Source organism: Felis catus, chromosome A3 (genome assembly GCF_018350175.1).
Source record: "Felis catus isolate Fca126 chromosome A3, F.catus_Fca126_mat1.0, whole genome shotgun sequence".
NCBI lineage: Eukaryota > Metazoa > Chordata > Mammalia > Carnivora > Felidae > Felis > Felis catus.
The window spans coordinates 120,042,269-120,063,987 of record NC_058370.1 but is presented as its reverse complement, the minus strand read 5'-3'; the positions used below and the strand labels follow the sequence as shown (position 1 = coordinate 120,063,987).

At 40.0% G+C, this 21,719-nt stretch overlaps 1 protein-coding gene and 1 long non-coding RNA gene across 24 annotated transcripts in view; both read right to left on the bottom strand.

Moving 5' to 3' along the window:
* The window catches only part of DTNB (dystrobrevin beta), a 214,652-nt gene that overhangs the window by 145,811 nt on the left and 47,122 nt on the right, over positions 1-21,719 (bottom strand). For all 23 annotated transcript variants that reach the window (XM_045054854.1, XM_019827822.2, XM_045054839.1 and 20 more), the window contains exons 6-7: positions 14,739-14,844; positions 10,496-10,662 (exon numbers count right to left, since the gene is read on the bottom strand). In XM_045054854.1, the coding sequence (XP_044910789.1) occupies positions 10,496-10,662; positions 14,739-14,844 (273 nt within the window). The remainder of the gene's footprint in view (positions 1-10,495; positions 10,663-14,738; positions 14,845-21,719) is intronic.
* LOC111559864 lies at positions 2,512-4,777 on the bottom strand. Its single transcript, XR_002741284.2, has 2 exons — positions 4,007-4,777; positions 2,512-2,815 (listed from the first exon to the last, which is right to left on the bottom strand). It is a non-coding gene; the product is annotated as an uncharacterized LOC111559864 (long non-coding RNA).

The following is a 21,719-nucleotide window of genomic DNA, read 5'->3' as shown; positions in this document are numbered from 1 at the left end:
AAAAAGATAACACGCATCCCTATATTTATTGCACCATTATTTACGATAGTCAAATTTTGGAAGCAACCCAAGTGCCTATCAACAGATGAATGGATAAAGAATATGTGGTATATAGATACAATGAAATATTACTCAGCCACAATAAAGAATGAAGAATAAAGAACACCATTGGCAACAACATGGATGGATCTAGACAGCATAATGCTATGTGAAATAAGTCAGAGAAAGAAATACTATATGATGTCACTCATACATGGAACTTAAGAAACAAAACAAATGAACAAAGGGGGGGAAAAGAGACAAACAAAACAACAGACTCTTAACTCTGGAGAACAAACTGGTGGTTACCCAAGGGGAGGTGGGTGAGGAGAGGGGTAAAATAGGTGAAGGGGATTAAGAGGACACTTAAGATGATCACTGAGTGAGGTATAAAGTTGCTGACTCACTGTATTGTACACCTGAAACTAATACAACACTGTATGTTAACTGCACTTGAATTTTAAAAATTAATTTAAAAAATTATTAAATCCTCCTGCCTAGTTTTACACTCTGTACAAAGGAGTTATTTAATTATGATGTGACTATTTGGAACTGGGCAGAAGTGTACCAAGAGGCACGGCATACCTTCTTCTCACTGAATGCATATTCTCTCAGAATTCAAGAGATGTGAGGAGAAGTGCACTAGTCACATGAGAATTAAATACCTGACAGAGGTCTTGGTCTCTGACAACAGAATATGTTCTGAGTCAGTAAGGTAAATTATTTAATATCACTAATGCCCAAACAAGTATCCTAGACACGTGTGTTGCCTGTTAATATTTATTTTTTAAAAAGATGCAATAATATTAACAGATTGCTAAACAAATCCAAGTACTTCCTCATTTATAGATTTTTGAAGAACGAGAAGTAACTTTGTTCAGAGGTGGAGTCTGCCCTCTGCTGGGAAGAAAGACGAAACTTCCACATATTCCATATTATGTAACTGTCTCTACTGAGGCACTCAGCTAACAAATGGTAGCTGTGCTACAAGTGTATTTTGTATAAACACACACACACACACACACACACACACACACACACACACTTCCTGCCAAGTGGAAATCAGTCAAATACCTCTTGGTAAAGTGAAGACCAGGGTAAGCAGAGATCTGAATGTAAAGCACAGGGAAGGTCAGGAAATGGCTTCTTTCTAGCCCTCATATATCTAGAAAGGGTTAAGAGTTTCTCTTTGGGAAAATGGAAAAGTTCCAGACAGATGGTGGTGATGGTTGCACAATAATATGAATGTGCTGAATGCCAGTGAAGTGGACACCTAAAAAGAGATAAAATGTAAATTTTATGTTGTACATATTTCACAGTAACTGAAAGAGAGAGATGAGAGAGGAAGAGGAAGAGGGGGAGGAAAAGAGGGAGGGAAGGATGCATAAAGTAAAACAGAAAAGCATGGATGCCCCAACCAAGGAAAATGAAGGTCAGGGTTAAGATCATTAAACAGGGATTAAAAACAACAGCACTATATTTGAAATAGTTTAAAAGAATCTTTCTCCAAATCTGAATCATTTAAATAAGGGAATAAAAGTCCCAGTAAACATTATGCATCGTTGTTTTAACAAAGTGCTCTTTTAAAAAGCATAACTTTGTAGAAATATAGGGTAGTCTCTATGGCTGAATTAACCATTTAAACAGAAATGCTTGTTCGGGTCGTAAGGCTTTCCTCCTGTGTGGCAGACTTGGATGCACGGCTGGGTGTCCTTTCATTCACCCATTTAACAGATCCTTACTGAGTATTAACGATAGGCCAGGAAATTATCTCCAAACGTAACTGCACCGTCCCACTCACCACACCACACATGCTCCTTGTGATGGGACTTTACCCCCACCACCGCCACCAGCATCCTCTCCCTCCTCTGCGCTGGACTGGCCCTAGTGCCTTGACACTGCAACCAACAGAAGTTGGCAGAATGTGGCTGCGTGACTTCCACAGCTCAGGCAGAAAAGGCCTGATGGGTTTCCCCTAGTCCTCTTGGAACACTTCGTTCTCCAGATGCTCCCTCAGGGGATGCTGTCTCTGAAAACACCGCCACCATGCTGTGGAAAGCAGAGGCCACGTTCAGAGGCCACACAGGTGGCTCCAGTCTACAGTGTGGCTGAGTCCAGCCTTCTAACCATCCCAGGGCAGACACTGGTCAAGCGAGTGAAGAAGCACCCACCCCACTGGTACTTCAGTCATCCAGCAGAGACCTCAGAGGTCATGGAGCAGGAACAACCCAGCCCCCCTGCCCTATTCAAACTCCTGACACCAAACCCGTGGATGAAATAAAATGGTTGTTTTTTGGGAGCGTCTGAGTGGCTCAGTCAGTTAAGCGTCCGATTTCGGCTCAGGTCATGATCTCACGGTTCGTGAATTCAAGCCCCGCGTCGGGCTCTGTGCTGACAGCTCTGAGACTGGAGCCCGCTTCGGATTCTGTGTCTCCCTCTGTCTGCCCCTCCACTGCTTGCACTCTGTCTCTCGCATTGTGTCAAAAATAAATAATAAGACGTTAAAAAAAAAATGGTTGTTTTATGTGACCAGTTTGGGAGTGGCTTATTTTGTAGCAACTGAAATACTGTACGTGCAGGCCTCCTAATGGCAAGGTTACTTGAAATATGACCCAAACCAAGAGAAGATGATGACTATATCCTTGCAAACTGGAATATAAAAATCCATGCTGATTCCATGGCCCACTGTCTTGTTTCCGTGTGGAGGACCTTCTCTGGAGGACCCCAGCAGGTGGTCACTCTCTGCCCCTCGCTCCTCGGACCAGACTGGTTGGTTCTAGAGAAGGAATGAACATACTAGCTCAGCCTCGTTCCCTCCCCTGTTTGCTGGTAGCTGCAAGCTCTACAGAAAGCAAACATGCTTCTCTGCTCCCAGAGCCATGAGCCTCCAGGCTCCGTTGCATGCTGGGAAGGCCCACCTTGGGTTGGCTTATATTTAGTTCAGGGGCTACTGGCAGTCCATTATTTCCTCACAGTTAAAACCACCTTCTCAAACAGACTGCCATGTGCCCAACTCCCGGCTGCAATTGTGAGTGGGGAAAAGTGACGTGGGATTAATTGAGTCTCCTAAAATCCTGCTAAGAACTGCTATTAGAAAAAAAGTCTTAGGGGGCACCTGGGGGGCTCAGTCAGTTAAGCATCCAACTCTTGATTTCAGCTCAGGTCATGATCCCGGAGTCAGGGGATCAAGCCCGGCATTGTGCTCTGCGCTGAGCATGGAGCCTGCTTGGGATTTCCCCTGCCCCTCTCTCCTGCTTGCGCTTTCTCTCAAAAGAAAAGAAAAGAAAAGAAAAGAAAAGAAAAGAAAAGAAAAGAAAAGAAAAGAAAAGAAAAGAAAAGAAAAGAGGAAAGGAAAAGAAAAAAGAAAAGAAAAGAAAAGAAAAAAGGAAAGGAAAAGAAAAAAGGAAAGGAAAGGAAAGGAAAGGAAAGGAAAGGAAAGGAAAGGAAAGGAAAGGAAAGGAAAGGAAAGGAAAGGAACGGAAAGGAAAAGGAAAAGAAAGGAAAGGAAAAAGAAAAGAAAAAAGAAAGGAAAAGAAAGGAAAAGAAAGGAAGAAACGAGAAGGAAGGAAGGAAGGAAGGAAGGAAGGAAGGAAGGAAGGAAGGAAGGAAAGAAAGAAAGAAAGAAAGAAAGAAAGAAAGAAAGAAAGAAAGAAAGAAAGAAAGAAAGAAAGAAAGAAAAAGAAAGAAAGAAAGAAAGGTAGGTTAGAAATAGATATTCACTGACAGTTGTCTATACTCTCTGTCTCCATCTCTCTCCCCTCTCCCTCTTGCACCCACTTGCGTCGGGTTTTGTCCCCACCACTCCACAGAAACTGTCCTTGCAAGACCACCTCTACATTGTTAGATGAGGGGCCACTTCTCAATCTTCTCCCTTGACTGTCACAGCACTGGACACAGAGGATCAATCCCTCCTCCTCAAAACACCCTTCACGCATAGTCCAGAACACCACCCTCTCCTGGCTTTCACCTTGTGTCACTGTTCACAGGTTCCTCTTCTTCTCCAAGATGTCTTAATGATGAGCCCTGAGGGCAGTTCTCATTCCTCTTCTCTTCTTTCTTCTCGCCTCTATCTCCACTCACTTGGTGCTACTGTTCAGTTGCATGGCTTTACATATCAACCACTTGCCAATGACCCCCAAGCTGACATCTCTATCTCAGACTTCTTTATGTTTAGACTCATATGCAATGGCCTATCCAACAACTCCCAATGTCTACTAAGCAACTTAAATCCAACTGAACTGAATTCCCAGAGTGAACTCTCAATCCTAACCTTTACATGTACTCCATCCACAGCTGTCTCATCTCAGCTGATGACAATTCCATCCTTCTAGCTGTTTAGGACAAAATCTTCACTCCTGTCTTCTCACAAGCCACATCCAACCCATTAGGCAGGTTCAGAAAGTAAATTCTAGTTCTACCCTTGTCACCACCTCTACTGCTACCATCCTACCGTATCCTGTTTTGATTACTGCAATCATCTCTCCTGAAATGCTCTTCCTGCTTCTATCTTTTCCTCCCACTTTACTCTCTACATGCTATCCAGACTGATCATTTTAAAAGATAAATCAAGCCATGCCATTCCTCTACTCAAAACCCTATAGACTCACATTCTGGGGTAAGTGGGTGGCTCAGCTGGTTGAGCGTCCAACTATTCTTTTTTAGTGTTTGTTTATTTTGAGAGAGAGAGGGAGAGAGGGAGAGAGAGAGAGAGAGAGAGAGAGAGAGAGAGAGAGAGGGAGAGAGAGAGGCACTGAGAGGGGGAGAGAAAGAATCCCAGCAATGTCTGTGCTGTCAGCACAAAACCCAACACAGGGCTTGATCTCACCAACTGTGAGGTCATGACCTGAGCTGATTATCAAGAGTTGGATGCTTAACTGACTGAGCTACCTGGATGCCCAGAGCACCTAACTCTTCAATTTGGCTCTAGTCATGGTCTCAGGATCCCAGGATCCTGAGTCAGGCTCTGTGTTGAATGTGGAACCTGCTTGGGATTCTCTCACTCCCTCTCTTTCTGCCCCTACCCTACTCATATTCATTCATTCTCTCTCTCTCTCTTTCCCTCCCGTAAAAAAATAAAGACTCCTCATTCCACTAGAGTTAAGGCCAACATCCTTATTATGGTCAGAAAGGCCCTTGTGAGCTGTCCTCCTTTCCTATAGACCTCCTCCTGTTCACTCCACTCTGGCCACATAAGCTTCTCTGCTGTTCCCTGAACTCAGAAACACACTCCCACTCACAGGATTCATGCGGAAAATGCCTCCTCTTCCCCAGATGTCTACTATCATACACCAAAGACTCTGTTCAAATCTCACTTTCTCAACAAGGCCTCTATGACCCTATACTCTGGATTCTGCTTTTTGATTTCTTGTTCATGTGCAAGTCTAGTGTAAATTGGCAGAGGGGCTCTGATCCATCTACTAGGTACCCAGCTCCCTTTCATGCAAGGGCTTCTGCTGCTATTACTTTCTTCGAAGATCATCCCATGTGGCCAATGTCTAGTGGGAGTGGGAAGGGTAAAGAGAAGATGAGACACATCTGCTTTAAACAGCCCTGACCCAGAAGTAACACAGATCACCTGCAAACAAATCCCACTGGTCAGAACTAGTCATATGGCCGTGTCAGGCTGCACGGATGACAGGCTAGATCATCCAGGTACAGGTCCAGGAAGAAAAGCAAAACATGGATATAGATAAGTACTTCTGATCACAAAATATGTTTCCTCCCTTTTCCTACAAACAAAACACACTCAAACCTCTCCAAAAAGAAAATGTGAAGTGCCACTCAGTCCGTGCATCTAAAGACAAGTCCAGGACGTCTGGGTCTATCACAGTCTTCTTCATCAGGATCATGCGTAGCTCCAAATGATGGACCCTATGAACGGATCAGGCAGATGATCCACACCCACCCTCCCCAGGCCCAACACACAATGGAGGAGCACAAGCACAAGGTTCTTCCTTATCTAATATCCTCCTTGGCAAAGTGGGCTCTGGCATGCCCTTCCTAGAGGCCGTACAGCCTTCACAGACCACCTCTTTCCAGAGCAAGTTCTGGGTCGTTAGAAAGTAGTCTTACAGTTCGAACAGTCAGGGGCTTGTTAAGTGCAGGCTCCTAGTTCCTTTGCCAATATATAATTCCCTCAAAAACTTAGTAGGCCTTTGATCTATTTGTTTCCAGTCAGTTCCATGTGCCAGTAACCGCACACAAAGTCCTTTCCTGGACATAATTCTTAAGGCTGATTTATGTCTTTGCCTCCGTCCCTCTCGCTTTGAACTAACAGAAGCCACCTGGAGTCCAGATGAAACAACAGGTCAGCAGTTTCCAACGTTGGCTGCACGATGCAATCACTTGAGGGAACTTTTAAAAACTGTCTTATCTAGGTTTCATGTACCTTTGACCCATTAAATCAGAAGCTATGTAAGTGAGAGCAAGGTAATTCTGATGAACAGCCAAGAATGAGAACTCATGCCCTGATCCGATCTTTGCCATAGGACTGTCATCTTTCTTTGACTGAGAAGGTTCACTAGGCCTTTGTGGCTCAAAGCCTTTCTCAACTCTTACCTATTGCTCTCTAGGGTCTACAAGCAATCTGTTTTTCCTGTCACTGCTCCAACTGTCAGAACTTTCTCTATTCCCTTTCATTTTTTGCTTGAAAACTAGACAATTCTTTCTTAAGCTCATCTCTTTCATGTAAGACCTAACAAAAGACAGTCAACACATACTCGCACTTCAATTCTTTCCAACATTTGACCCAGAGCTCAGGTGGCAAGAAGTGGACCTTCTAAGTTATTATGGATGACAAATTTAGCCACTGGTCACCACTGCATAACATAGATTTCTGTCCTTCCCACCTCCAACATCGGTGTCCTTATCAGGGCTGCCTGACTGCTAAGCCAACAACACAAATCTCAAGGTTTTGCTGTAATAGAACTTACTTCCAGAACCAGCTACTATAGCCAACACTAAAACCTCAGTAGCTTAACACAAGGTTTCTCTCGCTCCTAGCTCTCTTGATCAAAGTCAAGCAGGGTAGCAGGATATTCTTCTCCACCCATCATTCAAGGACCCAGTTTCCTTTCATTTATGGTTTCATCTTCCTCTGGGTCCTAATGAAGTTCTCTCCCCTAAGCTGTGGTAGAGAGGACAGAAAAGGCCCTCGGCTATTAATGGTCTTATTCTGGGAAGACACATATCACTCTGTTCACATTCCACTGCTAACTGGTATTTACATGGTTTTTCTTAGATACAGGGAAGCTGAGAAATGTAGTCTAGATGCATGCCAAGCAAAAATGGGAAAAGAGCAATGTCAGTGAGCCCTCATGGTCTCTTTCACACCCCTTAAAATTCAAGCCCCACTGAGCAGGAATCTTTGTCCGGTTCTGTTCGTAGATGTATCTCATATATGCCTGTAATAGTGCCTGGTACGCACAGCATGAGTTCAAATAATATCTTTTGAATGAATAATGAATGCACAGAATGAATCACCATATAGCATTTTTTTCTAAAGTAAAGTCAAATGAATGGATTGATGCCTGACAGAATAATGAATTACACTGCATAGTTACTTAGACAAAATATTAAACAAACTTTTGGAAAAATCAAAATAAACTTCCAAGCACCAATATAACACCTATCAAATCTACAATGCAAATTCATATACAAACTTGTTAAACGTACACTAAATTTATCCCTTGTGAACACAGAGAAATAGTTATTCAAATACTCGTATAAACACAGTGGGCAAATGTCAAAGAAATGACTATTAAAGAGATTACACATCTTTTTGTTAGTGGAAACTTCTTTACCCACATCAGTCTCAAAATTCATTCAGATCTTCCTCAAAGAGCAAGGGTATTATACATACAGAGTTCTAATCCTGAAAACAAGTCACATACACACACACACACACACACACACACACACACACACACACACACACTCTGCTAAAAAACGTTACCAAGATGCATCAATCACACATAATGCACATACTCATCAAAATTCAAAACAGATAGCAACTTCAAAATGATGCATGCGTATTGTTCATGACTTTTCTTGAAATCTTAAGTCACGATAACAAAAATAAATAAAATTTAAAAAACAACAAAGCTGAAATAAAAATAACAACAAATGGGGATATGACTTACTACACAAGAGTGCTATGAGAATCAAGCAGAAGCACAAAAATTCACTGTGATTTCTGTACTTTATGTATGCTTTTGCTCAATGAAATAAAGCACAGGAAAACCTGCTTTGTAAATCATAAAGCAATATTCAGTCACTTATATTTTAAAAAAATGTAAAATTCCCATTTCTAAAAGGGTTATAAATTAGCTAAATGAGCAAGTTCAAATTAAGATGAACAAGTTCCTCATTCTCTCTCTGTTTTTTTAATTGTTTTAATGTTTATTTATTTTGAAGGGGAGAAAGACAGAGTGAGTGTGAGCGAGGGAGGGGCAGAGAGAGAGAGGGAGACACAGAGTCTGAAGCAGGCTCCAGGCTCTGAGCTGTCAGCACAGAGCCCGACGTGGGGCTCAACCCACAAATCGCAAGATCATGACCTGAGCCGAAGTTGGACGCCTAACTGGCTGAGCTACCCAGGCACCCCAAGCTCCTCATCCTCTAGCCCAACATGTAGATGAGAATTGTCAAAAGAAACATCCCAATGAATCCAATCATTACAAAAGGTAACAGAGCAAAGAGCTATCTCAGTGCTGAGAGTTAGACTCTAAACAAAAAACAGTGGGAAAAACATTAACAAATCATTTACCACCAAGGGACACTTGTACTTTAAGAAAGGGAAAAGCAACAACTTGGAAATCTATAAATTATCTCTATTCAATGAAAAAGGGAAGAGACTACTACGTTGTATTTTTTTCCTTTGCTTGTTTAAAAAATTTTTAAATAATCACTCCTCAACTAAAAACAGGATTAGAATTTACAACACAACAAAACCCCAGATAGGATGTTCAGTTTAACACAAATTTTATGGTTAAGTGTAACTGAAAACCTATCTGATAAAAAAAAAAAAAAACAAAAAACAAAAAACTACCTCTAACATGTCAGAGATGTAGGAAGTAAAGTGCACACATGGATTGAAAGTTGTTCTTTTTTTTTTTTTTTAACTAATCCCTGATATGAACTTACCTTCTTTTTGTTCTTGGTTGAGTTTTAAAAAGACTAATTAGAAAAAAGGGAAAGAAAAAAAAATCCTGATTATTGAAGCTTTCTAAATACTTAAAGTCCAGTAGGATGACCAAGGGTAAGAACCTAAATCCTGATTACACTTATGACCCTCTATATGTTCTACCCTTTAGCAAACCAACCAACCAACAAGTGAAAACCAGAGGGAAAAGTTTTTAAAACAACTTTTTGGAAATAAAAGTACGGCATTTTTGTGGGGGTTGCCTGGGTGGCTCAGTCGGTTGAGCACCTGACTTCGGCTCAGGTCATAATCTCATGGTTCGTGAGTTCAAGTCCCACATCGGGCTCTCTGCAGTCAGTGAAAAGTCCTCCTCTTTCTCTGCCCCTCCCTGCTCCCTGCTCCCCACCTCTCTCTCTCTCTCTCTCTCTCTCTCTCTCTCTCTCTCTCAAATAAACATTAAAAAAATATATGGCATTTTTAAGACTCTGAAAATAAATTGAGAGACGGGAAGAAAAATGATTGATGCTAAGCTTGTTGCATGATTTGTAAACACTATAGGAAAATCACACATCAACCTCCACCCAAATACTGTTACTTAAAAGACTACTTTTGGGGCGCCTGGGTGGCGCAGTCGGTTAAGCGTCCGACTTCAGCTCAGGTCACGATCTCGCGATCCATGAGTTCGGGCTCCGCGTCGGGCTCTGGGCTGATGGCTCAGAGCCTGGAGCCTGTTTCCGATTCTGTGTCTCCCTCTCTCTCTGCCCCTCCCCCCTTCATGCTCTGTCTCTCTCTGTCTCAAAAATAAATAAACGTTAAAAAAAAATTTTTTTAATACAAATAAAAGACTACTTTTGAAAATAAGGACACTGATGTGGCAACTGTAAAATACAGTATTTCCCCAACTTCAGAGAGACAAAAATTAACCCCTTTATTTCATGCAGCTTTCTTTACCCCATTTAAGCCCTACAGACGTGAAGAAAATATGCTTTAAAAAAAAGAACTTTCAATCCCACATAAAGCTCAGAGAGGAAGCTTTGGGAGAATACCCTTTGCACAGTTTTAAAATAAGAAGACACTTCTCGCTTACTTTTCCATTTCAACTGTAATAATACCTCCAGCTCCTGAAACTTTAAAGATTCTGCTTTTAAAATCAGGTGATGAAGCGCAACACGCTCGCAACCCATCCCAAGTGTTGGCACCTAGATCTGACTGCACCACGTCCCTCTTTGCCAGGGACCTATCGGGAAACCCTCCTGGTGCTGTGGGTGATGAAAGATGAACAGCGGGGGACCCCGGACTGACACACGAAGCAGTTACCCAGGAGGAGTGCTCCTTCATCTGGTGTTGGTTGCTGTGAGGGCCGCTGGCGTGGCCACGCCAAAAGCAGTTTTGGCAGAGCTGGTAGTTGTGGCACTGCTGGCATCGGTACCGGAAGCCCATCATACTCTCACACCGGCAATAGGAGCACTCCACGGGGTGGAAGACTTGTGGCAGGCAGACAGCAGGGCAGGGGAGAAGGGGCGGGAGAGGAGGAGAAGCAAGTTATCTTACTTTCACTCGGAGAGTCAAGTCAATACACTGGAAAACCACACCTAATGCAAAAAAGCAAAAGTGAAAACAACACTAACACTGAAAACTCTGAAGCGTCTCCTAGTTAACTGAGCCGCCATTTACTAGAATAAGGGAGGAAAACAATAAATGAGAAAAGTTTTTCAAGTTACAATATTACATTCCAGGGGTGCCCGGTGGCTTAATAGGTTAAGCCTCTAACTCTTCTTGATACAGGCTTAGTCCGTGACCTCCTGGCGGTGACACTGAGCCCCCTGTCGGGCTCCACTCTGAGCATGGAACCTGCTGAGACTGTCTCCCTCCCTCTCTGCCCCTCCCCTGCTCATGTGTTGCATGTGCACGCGTGCTTGCTCGCTCTCTCTCAAAATAAATAAATAAACATTAAAGAGAAGAATATTACCTTCCAATTCACCTTAGAAAATAACCAATTTCTTTAAAACAAGACTCATGCTTCTCAAATTCAGATAAATATATAAGAAGAGAAACTTTCAGTCTAAAATTTATTTTTCAAACCCATTGCTTTTTAAAGAGATTTATCATTGTCAGCTGTACAGACATTTGTTTCCGTTGCTAATAACACCTGGAATGATATACTATGGGTCTCTATTACCTGAAAATGGTATTTTACACAGTACCTTCAACGGAAGGCCTTCAAATGTTGGCTGAACTAAATGCTACAACATGCCTGGGCACAAGTTTGTGGTTACTGGTAAAAAAAGTAAGGCTAGACATATTACCATGTTAGTTTTAGGTAAGAGTTCTAAGTAGCAAAACAGTAAAATAAAGTACTCTAGACCAACAAAGCAGCGGGGATTTGGAGGAAGGGAATCTTAGGGACCTGTCACCCTTTTCTCCGTTCATACAGCATGTCACCTTATGCAAACCTGCCAGGTAGCAGTCAGGATTCATAGAGATTGCTGGGATTATCTTACAGCCTGAACATCCAGTTCACTGAGTGGGAAGTGGGCAATGCATAACTGTATATTAAAGACAGTTGTTTATTCTTTTAAGTGTTGGTAACATAATTGTTCCCTCTGGCAATTCAATTCTGAACACAAGAAATGGAAGTCAATAGGAAAAGGGCATATAGTATTCAAATCTTCATTTAAATAACTCTTTCTAGCAACATATATACAAATCCAATCTTATTTCAATAATAAGGGTTTTGGGGGGCGCCTGGGTGGCTCAGTCGGTTATGCATCTGACTTTGGCTCAGGTCACGATCTCACAGTTTGTGAGTTCAAGCCCTACTTCAGGTAAGCTTGAACCCCACATCAGGTGAGCTAGAGCCCCACTTCAAGTGAGCCCCACATCTCTCTCCCTCTCTCTCTGCCCCTCGCTCACTTGCACCCTCTCTCTCTCTCAAAAAAATAAAATAAGGATTTTGGGTTCTGTTTCCAAAAATGTACATCAAGACTCAGGGGGGAAAAGAAAAAAAAGGAGCACTTGGTGAAGAAAACAATGTAACAAGATCATTAAAGACTATAAAAAGTAAAATCAGGAATAAGAACTCCAAAGGACATAATTCCTCTAAGAAATTCAAGCATTTTGTCATCAAGATATTTCTAAGGAATAATGAAAGTGCTGATAAGACTCTGTGCTCCAAATTAAAACTATACAATCTAGTAAAGTTCCACCAAAGAACACTACTCTCAAATCAATCTGGAGCTAATATCAACACAGTCAACATCAGCATATCAGAATTTATAATTGTATATAACTTTCAGTTAATATTAAATAATATATAGGGGCACCTGGGTGGCTCAGTCGGTTGAGCGTCCGACTTCAGCTCAGGTCATGATCTCATGGCTCATGAGTTTGAGCCCTACATCGGGCTCTGTGCTGACAGCTCAGAGCCTGGAACCTGCTTCAGATTCTGTGTCACCCTCTCTCTGACTCTCCCCCACTCATGCTCTGTCTCTCTCTCTCTCTCTCTCTCTCTCTCTCTCTCAAAAATAAACATTCAAAAAATTAAAAATATATACTTATTAAATATAGGTATATTAATATTAAATTATCAAGTATATTCTGATAATCTTGGATGAATATGCATGTCTATGTGATTTTTCTTTTCTTCTACACCAGTCAAGAGCCAACACTTACATTAGATAGTATAAGGGGCTGACCAGATGGAAAGGAGAGGCAGAATAAGGAAAGGATCACCTATGTACTGGTGTACAGGTCACCTATGTACAAAGGATCAAGTTTTGGTAAAAGTATTCTTTTTGGAAGAATACATCATGTTGTATCTTCTTATATATTATATGCTTGGATTTTTCAATAAAAAAAGTGCAACTTCTGCTTAAGCAAATAGATATCTGTCCTTATTAATAGTAACTTCAATATGACTCCAGCGATGAATTCCATAGAAAAAGCCCAAACAACAACAAAAATACCATATAGAAATATAGAGAAATACCATAATTTTAGAATTTACTTCCCGCCATAAAAATTAAGGTATGTAGATAAATGTTGCCGTGATAGGTAACATGTTTTATTTTTAAGATATTGCAATGAGTTCATACTATTTCTCTGTCGCTGAGGAAAATATCACTAACCTCATAAGAATGTAATCAACAAGTAATACACTATATACAAAGTAACAATAAAATGTTCACAATGATAACAAAAAAATCAGAACAAAAGAGATTCTTTCTACTTGGCATAGCAAATACAAAATGATTTCATGAAAACAAATTGAATATAAAAGCACTAAAACACTTCAGGTTAAAAGTATTGCCTCCAAAAGAACTAATAATACTGTAATAATTTAACAGTATAAATCTCTATCCAAAAATCTTGTTAAAAAATTATTTAACTGTTTTAGTTTAGTCAAGAGATTCTAGACCTTTAAGAAAATAATCCTGAATCTAAGGTACCTGTGAACTAAAGCCACAGTGGGGCAAAAGGCTGAGAGGTTTAAAAACAGAAGACATGGATGGGACAGAGAGAAGATAAAAAGAGTATGGAAGTGTATTTCATTCTTACAAAGGGAAAAAGGGCTCTGCTTTTTAGCTCCTTTCACTGGTTACTGGTTCTCTTTGGCGGAATAAGATACAGGCAAAGGCCCCGAGAGGAAGGAGGGAGGTTACATAAAAAACTTCAGCCTTTCCTTTAACAAACTCAGACAACCTAAACAATGAGATAAATGGATAACAGCAGAAGAAAAAATTAAGAAGTTACTAAGAGATAACTGTCATTTTAAGCAAAACAGATTTAGTCAAATTCCTGGAAAAGATACCAAGAGTAATTCAAGGTAAAATAGTAAAGGAAGAAGTAAAGATGTATGAAGTACCAAACCCTACCTTAGCTATTCTCCTTGAAACTACTCTAAAAGCATTATAATTTTAGTGGGTGATACTGCATATGTGCAATTTTTTAGAACTATGAATTTTATAAATTAAAGGAAAAAAGGAAGGCATGGGTAAATCAGGTCGGTTCAAGTAGAAAACAATCACCTGAAATCTCAGGGGGAAAAGCCAAGAGTGTGAACCACAAAGTTTGATATTACTATTTCTTGGTACCCTAAGTAATAAGTCCCCTTCCCTTACTTTTCTTTAAGAAATAAATATCCATCGAGGTGCCTGGGTGGTTCAGTAGGGTAAGTGTCTGACTTCACCTGTGTCTGACCTCACAGTTCGTGGGTTCGAGCCCCGCATCGGACTCTGTGCTGACAGCTCAGAGCCTGGAGCTTGCTTCAGATTCTGTGTCTCCCTCTCGCTCTGCCCCTCCCCATTCATGCTCTGTCTGTCTGTCTCTCTCTCTTTCTCTCTCAAGAGTAAAATAAGCATTAAAAAAATAAATGAACTTGTAATTTAAAAAAAGAAAGAAATATCCCTCTTTTGAAAGCTAAAATCACAAATCCAAATGACAGAGTGACAACAAATGTCAATTATAATTTTCAATGGCAATAGCTAAGGACATTACAAAATACTATCAGCTCGTGTATCTCCTATAGCACAAGAAACTGAATGATAAAAGTTCCGCTTACCATTCTCAACATGGGCAAGCCTATGCATGAGAGGTAGCCAGACAAGGCACTGGGGGGGAGGATCGGCCATCATTGTGTCTAAAAACATATTTAGCATGATCTTTTTCTGTAAAGAGAAGAAGAGCAAACATACTTTATATTATTAATGAATTCCAAAATTACGTTGATCTAGAATTCTCCCAACCAAGTTGTAATGAATTCCTTGTGAAAGTCCATAGCAAAATACAATATTTTACATTACTAGAGACAATGCAATATACCGTATGTCACTACAATAGTCACATGCATTTCCACACACATTATTTTGAGTCTTAAAACAACTGTACCAGGTAAATAGGTTAGGTATTATGACTAACTTCATATTACAGATGAGAAAATAAAGAAGCGTTTATATGACTTGTGAAGGTCCTACTCAAATAGGACACAAAGCCAGCACAGGAACTCAGCTGTCCTTCAAACTACTATTTATGTTAACCAGTGGGGGAGACAGACATCCCACACCTTATTATAAAACAACATCAGTGAGGGACGCCTGGGTGGCTCAGGTGGTTAAGTGCCCGACTCTTGATTTTGGCTTAGGTCATAATCTCACCATTCATGGAATCAAGCCCCAAGTCAGGCTCCCCACTGACAGTGTGGAGCCTGCTCGGGATTCTCTCTACCTCTCTTTCTGCTCCTCTCCCATGCTTGCTCTCGCTCGCTCTCTCTCTCTCAAAATAAAACAATAAATAAACATTAAAAAAATCAGTGAAAGCAGAACTACTCCATTTATTGTTTACCGTATCTCCAGCATTTCGTAACATTGGTGTGTTATCACTAAATAAATACTGCAGTGAGGGGCAAACACTCTTAAACATCATTTAACAACTTTCTTGTACAGAAAGAAAGAAAGAAAACTAAAGGGAAGAATTGGACGAAATTAGAGCCTAAACATCCAATGTCCATCACCCCCCCCCCCATTACATCATCTCCCCAGCTAGACTGCATTTTTCTGTTTCATCTTTATTTCTCTCTTTTAAACAAATACATACGAAGCTTCCACTGTATGTGAAACACCGGTATAATTACATTCCACTGGATACAAAAAAATGAGAAAACAGTTTAGAAAAAATAGAGTCATGAGATATAGATAGAACAGATTATCAAAATTTTTCAAATTAATGAATTTTCCTTATTTCCTCTAACCCACAAAGCACCTTTCCTGCTCCAAAAAAGGAAAGAAAAAAGGAGGAAAGAGGAATGTCTTACAACTAGATGGGAGAGCTCTGTGATTATAACCTGGACACGGAGGCCCCCACTTCCAACTTTATTCCTAAAGAAGGGCAGAGACAAAAGGGTGAACACAGGAGAGCAGGAGATACAGGCCCAGTAAGTAGTGCTTTTCTAACAAGCCCTGGGCCCACCATTCAAAGGCAGGGGGAGGGAATGAGGACTGGAGCATGTGGACACCAAAAGGCACCCAGAATCTCATCTCACTCTCCCAAGTAACTACGTTCTCAGTCCCACCACCTTTTCTTGAGGTGAAAAACAGGGTATATGAAATGGAGTGTTTCCCCATAAAACTTTAAAATACTTTATTTCAGGAAGGAAAAAAAAAAAAGGAAAAATTGGTTAGAGCCGACTCAAAGATTTTGCCAGTATATTATAAAACAAGTGATTTTTATCACTAATCCGTTCACCTCAAATTGGAAGCAACAAGTGAAGGCACCGGGGTGGCTAGTCAGGAGGATGGCGACCTCCAGCATTTGTATCTGATCCACCGTGACACCTTTGCAGTGATGGTTCCATCATGCAAACAGGAGACTACAGACTCACTTCTGTGTATCTGTTTGGCAACTATGAGAATCTTGATTTCATTGTATGTAAATTGGAGATAATTCTTATTAAGAATAATCTTAAAAAAAAAAAAAGAAACTGGTAAGTAGGGAACAGAAAAGGGAGGATAAAGTAGATGTAGAGCAAGAAAGGCTTTTGCAATAAAACTCAAAAAAGATGAAGAAATAGGAAGGAAAGCCTCAGATTCAGGACAGAGGCTGGAGGCCAACACTGAATTGAGGGAGGGAAGGGGCGAGCAAGAGGGCTGAATGAGGGTGATAATAGTAAGAACCTACCATACAAAGGCCCTTTATAGATACCCATGCGTGGGTGAAATTTGAAAAATATCTACTCAATTAGGCTAAATAAAGTTTTCCAAAGTGTTTTCCATCTCAGGCATCCAAGTCCCTAACGTTTCTGACACCTCAGTGGAATCTTGGAGGAATGAGTGAACAACATTAAAAACAAAACCAGAAAGTCACCAAACATTTGAATGGAGGTCCAGATATAGAAAATGCCTCTTCCTATGGATATGCACATAACTGTAACAAAGCAACAAAAAAATGAAAAGTGTCCCCGTAACATTACTGAGAAAGAAGATACTAAGAAGTGTTTTTTAGCTAGCAAGAGGTAGCAACCAAAACTTAAATGTATGTTTTAATTAATATTTCTATATATTTTATATCTAATTTGTTATTTTATATCTAATATTAAAATTAATTTTTACAAGTCTACCTGTAATTCTAATGCTACTTTCTCTAAAAAGTTTTGACTCACCTATCATGGAGGCTTCTTTTTTAATCTTCGAGATGAAAAGGAACAATTATATATGACATCTCATTAGACCCTGATAAAAATGCTCAGGGTCAGCTTACGAAAGTTGTTCTAAGGTCATACTGTAATGTGAAGTCCTCCAAAATCATGAGGAATGAAACCAGAACTGTGTCCCAGTAGTGTCTTCAATAAACCATGTGATTTGGGGAAAATCGCTTACCCTTCTGGTTTCAGTTTTGTCACCTATCAAAGGGCAGAGCAGTAGTTCTCAAGTGTGTTCAGAAGCTGCCCTGTTGGTTCCTAAAACATTTTCAATGAGTCCCTGAGGCTGGGGCTATTTTCATAGAATTCTCAGACATTATTTGCCCTTTTCAATCTCATTCTCTTATAGGCAAACAGTGGGCATTCCAGAGGCAAGGCGGCAGATTCACAACCATCTGAAAAAGCTACTAAAGCACTCCTCCCTTTCCCAACTATTCGCCACGCGAGGCCAGATTTCTTTCTACACTTCAACTAAAACAACGTATCACAACAGATTGAAAGGATAAGCAGATAGGACAATCCAGCTATCTTCAACTGAGCCAAATATTAAAATGATTTGTAAAAATGTAGAATCATGGCATTCTTGTTAAATTTTTTTGTTTTGGGATATATAGCTTTTTTTCATAAAAATATGTTTTTGAATATATAGCTTTTTTTCATAAAAATGTTTTCAAATATATAGCTTTTTTTCGTAAAAACATTTAAGATTTAACAGACTTCTCATTGTTATTTTTACACGACAATATCTTTAATTTCTCAATTTTAATTTCTAGTATAGAACTATTACTAGAAATAACTCACATGAACAAAAGCTCTTTGGGGTCCTCAATAATTTTTATTGTAAAGAGGTCCTGAGACCAAAAAGTTTGAGAACTGCCGAGCTAGACTTCTCAGCTCAAATATTCCGTGACTTAGTAAATAACTGTGTAAATGACCAGTTAGCACTTTTATCTTTTTTGTTTTGTTTTTCATCCTTGAGTTGAACACATTCTTTGCATTTTTCCCTATTTAAAAAAAAACCTTTTTTTTTTTTAATGTTTATTTATTTTCGAGAGAGACAGAGACAGAATGCGAGTGGGTTAGGGGCAGAGAGAGAGGGAGACACAGAATCCGAAGCAGACTCCAGGCTCTCAGCTGTCAGTACAGAGCCCGACGTGGGGCTCGAACCCACGAGCTGTGAGAGCCGAAGTCGGACGCTCAACCGACTGAGCCACCCAGGTGCCCCGCATTTTTCTCTATTTTTATAGCACAGTATTTATAACAAAAACTACAACAAAATTACAAAAACTGCTTCCCACAATTCTCATTTTCCTATATTTCCCTGTAAATGTACATATGATTCTATGTAATTATGTACATAGGGTAGATAAAAATATATAATGTTTTTTCACTTAACTTTTTTTTAAATACTAATTGTTTTGCTACAAGGTCTTCATTTTTAATCATTTTAACAGCTGCCTGATCCACTGAGCTGAGATGCCATGATTTATCTCTGCCTTCCTCTATAAAACACTGAGGCTGTTTCTATCCTTGTGTGTACTCATATATATTTTTCCCTGGAAGTAAGCATTTCTTTTTGTCACCTACCTTCCTGCCCTTTGTTATTCTAATCCTCAATACTGACAATTATTACCCTAGAGCCATTCTCATCTCCTTCCCTCTACCCATGACTACATTTTCCCTGTTTTAAAAGGGGGTAGAGACCACCCCTTAAAAATAAGAAATCCAGTTATCACTAAAACAACATGAGAAAACAAGTAAATTAGTTTAGCATTGGGTCATCACAGGTACAATTTCCAGCCTCATCATTTCCATTAAAACCTCCTATTTCCTTATGGGCAACAGGTAAGTTTTTTTTTTAAAGACTTTTATTTTTAATCTCTATACCCAATGTGGGGCTTGAACTTACAACCCCGAGATCAGGAGTCACATGCTCTACCAACTGAGCCATCCACGTTCCCCAACAGGTAAGTATTTCTTATTCATTGCTCTGACTTACTTGGTAATCAGTAAAACCATGAATGACATACGGTTAACAAACCTGAAACATTTTTAAAAATGTTTTTAAAGTCTTCTAGATTAAAATATTTTTATACAGGGGCGCCTGGGTGGCTCAGTCGGTTAAGCGTCCGACTTCAGCCAGGTCACGATCTCGCGGTCCGGGAGTTCGAGCCCCGCGTCGGGCTCTGGGTTGATGGCTCAGAGCCTGGAGCCTGTTTCCGATTCTGTGTCTCCCTCTCTCTGCCCCGTTCATGCTCTGTCTCTGTCTGTCTCAAAAGTAAATAAATGTTAAAGAAAAATTAAAAAAAATATATTTTTATACAAACTTTTGTGTAGAGTTAAAAATATTTTGTCTGACCAGGACAAACATAAATTAACTGGTTATAGGACCAGTGCTATGGGTCAGCCTTTTGATTATTATCAGACACTGAATTTGACCATATCACAAATTTATTTTGAACTTGAAAAATTAAAGTACTTTGTAATGACATAACAATATCATGCTGCTGTGCTCTTTTTTTAATGTTTATTTTTGGGAGACAAAGAAAGAGCACAAGCAAGGGAGGGACAGAGAAGGGCGGGGGAGGGGGGGTGGACAGAGGATCTGAAGCAGGCTCTGTGCTGACAAGCAGCTAGCCCAATGTGGAGCTTGAACTCACAAACTGTGAGATCATGACCTGAGCCAAAGTTGGACGCTCAAGGGACTGAGCTACCCAGGCACCCCTGCTGTGCTCTTTGTTAGAGATGATTTTATTTATTATGGTTAAAAAATGGGGAAAACTTCAGTACTTCTGAAATACTATATTTTCCTCACTGCAAAGACTGTTTCATTTGAGAAAATCACAGAATAAAAATCTCAATGAAAACAACAACAAGGTTTCAGATACATCCATGAGATTTAAGCTTTCAGTTAGAATTCAAACCAAGACACTTTCTCATGCCATATTTGATTTAAATCATTTAATCCAACAAATCTCTAGTAAGCATCAATCATTTTCCAGACACTGTTAGTCGCGGGGATACAAAGTTGAAGGAGATCAAGGTGTATCCCTTCAGGGCATAAGTGAACTAGATATAACACGCCATGGGAATGCAGAAGAGGAACAATTAATCCTACAGTGAAAGATTCAGAGCATCAAAGAAGAAGGGCTATTTTATCTGGGATATGAAATATGAGGGCTTCTGTTGGAGAGAAAGAAGGTCAGGGGTTATTGGCATTTCAGTGAGAGCTAATATCATTTGAAATGACAGCACATGCAGGACCAAACGTGGACATAATTCAGCTGAAGTGACAACAGGAACAGCTCTGACCAAGTTCACACATGTGCAAGAAAAGACAACCCATCATAACTACTGGCCAAGTGCAACTGTAAGATATTATTGTCTGTATGAGGTACCTGGATATCAGAGATGGTAAGGTGTGAAAGAGTGTCTTCAAATCAATGAAACATGGTAATTACCCAACTAGATTATCTTGGTAATGAGGGACTGCTGATGGAGATTGTAAAATCCGCTTAATTGGAATTCCTAGGAAATACACATATACACACACCAGGTAATTCTTACCAAACTTTATACAACGTCCAGGAAAACAAAGTCAGAATATCCAGAAAATGTCTCACTTCAAAGATGGAGTGGGGAGAAAAGTCATTTTGGCATGTAGCAGAAGAGGATATGTGGATCAAAGTATAGCCAGAGGACATCTCCAGGCACAAGAAATACTGTTGCTGTTCTGAAAAATCCACTGGTGATAATGTAATCCCATCTCTACCCACTGCCCGCCTCCCCGTGAATCACGGAGAGTCCCGCAACACCCAGTGAAAGAGCACTGCTCCCTTCCCATCTCCCTCTCTCCCCTACTCATTCAGTCTTCCATAAAGATGGACATCAAGTTTAAGATCCTCTGCAGGGTGGACTGAACACTTCAAACTAAAGTCAATATGAACCTAAAAAATAAGTAGCACAACAAATAGCAATCATCTTTTTAAGGACAATCAGAACTCATCCTTAAACTCTGAAGTTTAGAAAAATTGGGGAGAGATTTAACATATTCACTGCTTGTTTTTTAATAACTTTTAAGTCTCTAAAGTCAGTTTGTTAGTTTACAATGAAAAATCAATACACCTGGTCTACCCACCAAAATATTAGACTTGACGTGCTATGTTAACACTGTGCTTTATACAGACAATAATCATTAGCACAAAAAAACAGCTAGATTTTTTCTAAAAATTTTAAAATATACCAAAGTAGAGAGAAGAGTATAATATGCTTGTTACCCAGCTTCAACAATTCTCAATAATGACTAATTTTAATTTATGCCTTCACCATTCCTTCAGTCTGGAATATTTT